Genomic DNA, 5,407 nt, shown 5'->3' with positions numbered 1-5,407 from the left:
GTTGGGTGTGCGTTTTGGGCCTGGAGACCCGGCTCTGAGGTGCACAGCTCGTTTCCGCATGTAGCCGTGGCTGCATCTTGTCTCGCTTTCCATGCCGACTTAGTGATGGGAGGGAATCATTCGGTTTTACTATAAACCTATCAGAGGTAAAGGGGTAAAAATAAAAAAAACCCACTGGAAAGAATCTTACATTTTTTAAAGTATTTTTCTGTTCAATGGGGCCCACTAGTTTTGCTTCTTTTTTGTAAGTAATTTTTTTTTGAATTGTAAATTTGAGAAAAGCCTGATGCAGCTTAAACCAAAAGGGTGCCATCTTGATAAAAACAAGAAGTTCTATAGCCCCCAGCATGGCATGAAGCAGATGGTGAGAAAGTGATGCCCGAGCTCCGAGCCTGCAGTGAAGGGAGAAATGGGAGAAGACTCGGGGGTCGTAGAAACCGCCTGGGCTCCTTGGAATGCGTTAGAAGGCAGTAGAAGTGATGGATGGGTCCTGTGTAATGAGCTGTAAAGGGTGAGGATATAAAAGTATCTGGAGTGGGCATTTTTAAAGATACGTCGGAAGGAGAAGAGGTTTTGTTTCGGGATTCCGAAATTACAATTTGCATCTTTGTATGGAGTTACTGTGTTTCCCTGCGGGTGCCATGACCTTTTGCATGGGGTGAAGTCTACACTGACACTTGTTGATTAAAATGTGTCACAAATAATCGGTCTATAAATGACATTTGATGTGATGAGTATAAATGAGCCAAAGTTACCCATTCTGACCACTATGTGAATATGCTGTTATTTAGTAGTTCTGACCGCCATGTGAATATGCTGTTATTTAGTAGTTCTGACCGCTGTGTGAATATGCTGTTACTTAGTAGTTCTGACCGCCATGTGAATATGCTGTTATTTAGTAGTTCTGACCACTGTGTGGATATGCTGTTATTTAGTAGTTCTGACCGCTGTGTGGATATGCTGTTACTTAGACAAGTTGCATGGGCCACAGTGACAAGTCGTGGGTTTAACTCCTCCTTGGTGATTATTTTATAGCTGAAGTGAGACAAGAGGCCTGTTTCCTTGTCGTTAGTTCCCTTTTCTGTAAATGAAAACCATCTTTGAATAACATTTTGGAGAGGTAATACCTTTCTTCCTGTGTGGATATGCTGTTATTTAGTAGTTCTGACCGCTGTGTGAATATGCTGTTACTTAGACAAGCTGCGTGGGCCACAGTGACAAGCCGTGGGTTTACCTCCTCCTTGGTGATTATTTTACAGCTGAAGTGAGACAAGAGGCCTGTTTCCTTGTCGTTAGTTCCCTTTTCTGTAAATGAAAACCATCTTTGAATAACATTTTGGAGAGGTAATACCTTTCTTCTTGGGAAAAATATGAATCCTTCCTAATATTCTCCTGGAAAAGATAGGACTTAGCATCACTCCTCGTTCTGTCCTCTCCTTGACCCTAAACCTGTTACCAGTCCCGTATTTCCGACCTTATCAGAGCTCAGCTCCCCGTCTGACCATCAGTCTTCCATAACCCTTACCACCTCTTTACTGTCGGGCAGCTTCGTGGTCTCACTGGCACACGCTCTGCCCCGCGGGAGGGGAGGGGAGGGGAGGGGAGGGGAGAAAACACTTCCTCTGGCCGCTCTCGCTTTACTTCTCCTCCCTCCTGAAGCCGTCTCTGACCCCCTCCCCGCGTCGTGGGTCATTGTCTTGGGAATTCATAATCTGTGACACAGCACCAGGCGGTATGGCTCCTTGGCCTCACATTCTCTCATTTCAGGTCTGTGACAGACTCCTCACACCGACGGGGCAAGAAGATCTGGGAGAATCTAGGTGGCATGTTTTGTATTTCTACTACATAGTGTGCAGTGCAGAGGCTGGGCAGGAAGTAAACGAACATTTCAGTGACATTTATTTTGCATCAGGTATTTTTGTACATTATCTAATGTTAAGGAGAGTGTTTAATCCCCTTTTTATAGATGTGGGATCTATAATTCGGAGCTTCCATGGTTTGATGAAGGTGTCCAGGTAAACGCTGATGGAGCCTGTGTTTACACTTAACTTTTTCTCGTTCCAAAGCCTCTGCTTTTTGCATTGCATCATGCGGTTTATTCAATAACAATGTGTCTGTTAGTTAGCTGTCATTATCATGCCTGTGGAATCAGACATGCATCATGGACGGCAATGAACTTCTTTAAGCTTCAGTTCCTTTAACAGTAAAAATAGGCACCAGAACAGCACCTCCCCCATGGGGCTCAGTGACAGCTGACTGAAGTAATAATACGTGTGAAGGATCTTGTACAGTGTTTGGTTCACAGCAAATAAATGGCAGCTCTTATTATTGACGATCCTTTTGTTTTCTCTTTTTCCTTCAATTTTGTCTATGGTTTTCCCAGCACATTCATTTCAAGACATTTTTGGTGAATACTTGCATCTGCCAAGTGCGGTTTTGGGCCCTCGTGTTTCATAGTAAGACTCCATTTCTGTCCATGGGGAGCTTACTATCTAGTGCAGCGGTTCTCAACCTGTGGGTCTCGACCCCTTTGGGGGGTCGAACGACCCTTTCACAGGGGTCGCCTAAGACCATCGGAGAACACATATATCATTACATATTGTTTTTGTGATAATCACTATGCTTTAATTATGTTCAATTTGTAACAATGAAATTGGGGGTCACCACACATGAGGAACTGTATTAAAGGATCGAGGCATTAGGAAGGTTGAGAATCACTGATCTAGTGTGTCCTTCCCCCCCCCCCCCACACCCCTTCTTAAAACCTATGTTGACGGTCAAGTACATGAGTATTCTTGGATGCTCTTCTTCACTCAAGAAGGAAAAAATAGACTATAGACTACACAGACTGTACAAGAGAGCCACAGCCTGGAGGGGCCTCAGTGACCTATGTATGGCCTAAACTCTGGGAGGAGGTGGGGTAAAACCACATTGCTGTGAGCTGAGGGGTGATGATATTGGGCTTTTAAAGAATTGAGTGAAAAAGGCAGGATTGAAGGGATGTGGTCTTTAAGATTTTGTTTAATATGAGAGAGACTTTAGCATATGTTTCAATGTTGGTGAGATAAAGTTGAGGTTTCTTTCTTTTTTAGGTTAATTTGATTTATTTTTAACTTTTTATTATATAACTAGGGGCCCACAGCATGAATTTGCGCACCTTGAAAGGAACTGTGGGCAGCGAGGCTGGGAAGGCACAGGGGCAGGTCTCGGCCCATCCTTTGCGCCCCTGCCCGGCCCCTCCCACCGCGGGCCTGGTCCTGTCTGCTGGCCGCCCTGCTCCTGCCACTGCCACTCACACTTGCTGACAGCGCGAAGCAATTGGCGCCGGCGCCAGCAGCAGATGAAAGCGGGGCCAGCGCTGGCAGCGGGTGCGAGCACCGGGCGGGACATGGGAGTGAAGAATTTTCAATAACCACCTGAGACGCCCCCCTCCTTGGTCTGGTGTCCCCGCTCACCTGCTCCACCATCCTGCCGCAGCCGACACCTGCCATGTTCTGTGTGTGCCCCCTGGTGGTCAGCGCGTGTCATAGCAACCGGTTATTGGGTTGTTTGGTTGTTCTGCCAATTGGTCTATTTGCATATTAGGGCTTCATATATATAGATATTCTAAGCAAAAAGAGATATAGAGGGTATAGTATAATGAACTTCTGTACACCAGCTCCAATAGTTGTCAACATTTTACTGCTCTTTTTTTTATCTTTCCCAACTTTCCCCCCTTCCTAATGGAATACTTTTTAAAAATTGATTTGAGAGAGAGAGAGAGAGAGAGAGAGAGAGAGAACCATCAATTGGTTGCCTTCCACATGCACCCAAAACCCCACAGCCTGGGTGTGTGCATTGCCTGGTACCCATCCTGCCACCTCTTGGTGGACGGGACGATGCTCCAACCAGCTGAGCCGTGCTGGCCAGGGCCCCAATGGAATACTTTCAATTGAAATGTTATTGCGATCACTGCAGGTTACATGCAGTTGTAAGAAACTTGTATATGTTGCCCATTCTCTGCCAATGGTAACATTTTGCGAAACTGTGGTTCAATCAGGACATTGATATTGATAAAAGCCACCTATTTCATCCAGATTTCTCCATTCTGCTTGTACTCCGTTGTGTGTACATCGAGTTCTGCCATATCTTATTGCCTGTGTATATTCGTGTGTCCACAGGCAGGACACTGGGCAGCATCCAGCTCCAAGGGAGTCCCTCCTGCTGCTCTTCTGTGAGCACACACGCCTCCTCCCCCGCCTCTCAGTGCCGGTGCCGTGGCCCTGCTCTCCGGCTGTCCTCATCTGTCTCCTGTTTCTGATATTTTGTCATTTCAGCCGTCATAGGCGCGGCGCCACACTAGTGCAGGCTGACCCTTTGGGGATTTGCCTTCTGCCCGAGATCCACCCGGTTGCTGCTTGCACGGTGTTTGACTGCTGGGCAGTGTCCATGGTGTGGATGCAGCACCGTTCGGCGGTGCACTTGTTGCAGGACATTCGGGTTGTTTCCAGCGTGGCGTGTTATGCAGAGAGATGCTGTGAACGTGCGTAGCGGGCTTTTGTGTGAACATAAGCTTCTGTTTCTCTGGTGTAAATCTTAAGTGTGCCAGTACCGGGCCACACGGGCCCTGCGCGTTTAGTTTTGTGAGGAGTTGCCGCACTGCTGCTCGCAGGGGCTGTACCGTCGTACGTTCCCACCGGCAATGAGATTATCTGCTGGTGGTTAGTGAGCTTGTCTGTCTTTCTGTTTTGAGTCAGTGTGGGCAGTTTTTTATTTTTCTACTCTGTTATCCTTTCAGTCAGATTTTCAAATTATTAGGGTGCATAATTTTTAAATTCCTACTTTTTCCCACTTGGATATGTTTCCTTTACTCTTTTTGCCTTTTGGCTATTTTAACTAAGACATTTAAAAAAATTATTTCTTTAAAAAATTGTCTTTTGGTATTACTTAACAATTTGTTGTTTTCTCTCTAGTCATTAATTTCTGTTTTTTCCTTATTTCTCCCCTTGAGCTTAGCTGAAATATTTTTATCCCTTTTTTAACTTCGTGAATTAATTTTTAATTTTTAATTTGATTTTGTAAAGTGAGATTATGAATTTTCTTCTGAGCATAATTTTGTCCACATCCAAAAGCCTTTGATATTGGGACTTTCGTTGCAAACATTTTCTAGATAGTGTGTGTTGGCAGGTTTGTTTTATTTTGTTCTTTGGAAAGAAAAAAATGCATTTACAAAATGCTTTGGGTTTGGGTCAGCCCTGTAGGTAGTGGGTCGGGGGTGAAGAGGAAGAGGGGTAGCCCTTGGGGACAGCGCGGTGGGGGCAAGGACTGAGGGGGGGGTGTTTTGGGGGGTGTCAGGCCCCAAGGGCTTTCACCACACGCACGTTCCACTTGCACTTCTGTGCCTCCTGCTGAGCCACGCAGATCTACC

At 45.7% G+C, this 5,407-nt stretch overlaps 1 protein-coding gene across 1 annotated transcript in view; it reads left to right on the top strand.

The window, feature by feature from the left end:
- The first annotated feature begins 286 nt into the window (after nt 1-286).
- PSMA8 (proteasome subunit alpha 8) overlaps nt 287-5,407 on the top strand; it is a 23,993-nt gene continuing 18,872 nt past the window's right edge. The window contains exon 1 of the mRNA XM_005857087.2: nt 287-364. Coding sequence (XP_005857149.1) covers nt 287-364 — 78 coding nt within the window. The remainder of the gene's footprint in view (nt 365-5,407) is intronic.

This window comes from Myotis brandtii, unplaced genomic scaffold (assembly GCF_000412655.1).
Source record: "Myotis brandtii unplaced genomic scaffold, ASM41265v1 scaffold107, whole genome shotgun sequence".
Classification (NCBI taxonomy): domain Eukaryota; kingdom Metazoa; phylum Chordata; class Mammalia; order Chiroptera; family Vespertilionidae; genus Myotis; species Myotis brandtii.
Note: the sequence above shows the minus strand (reverse complement) of the source record. Positions and strands in the feature narration are given on the sequence as shown.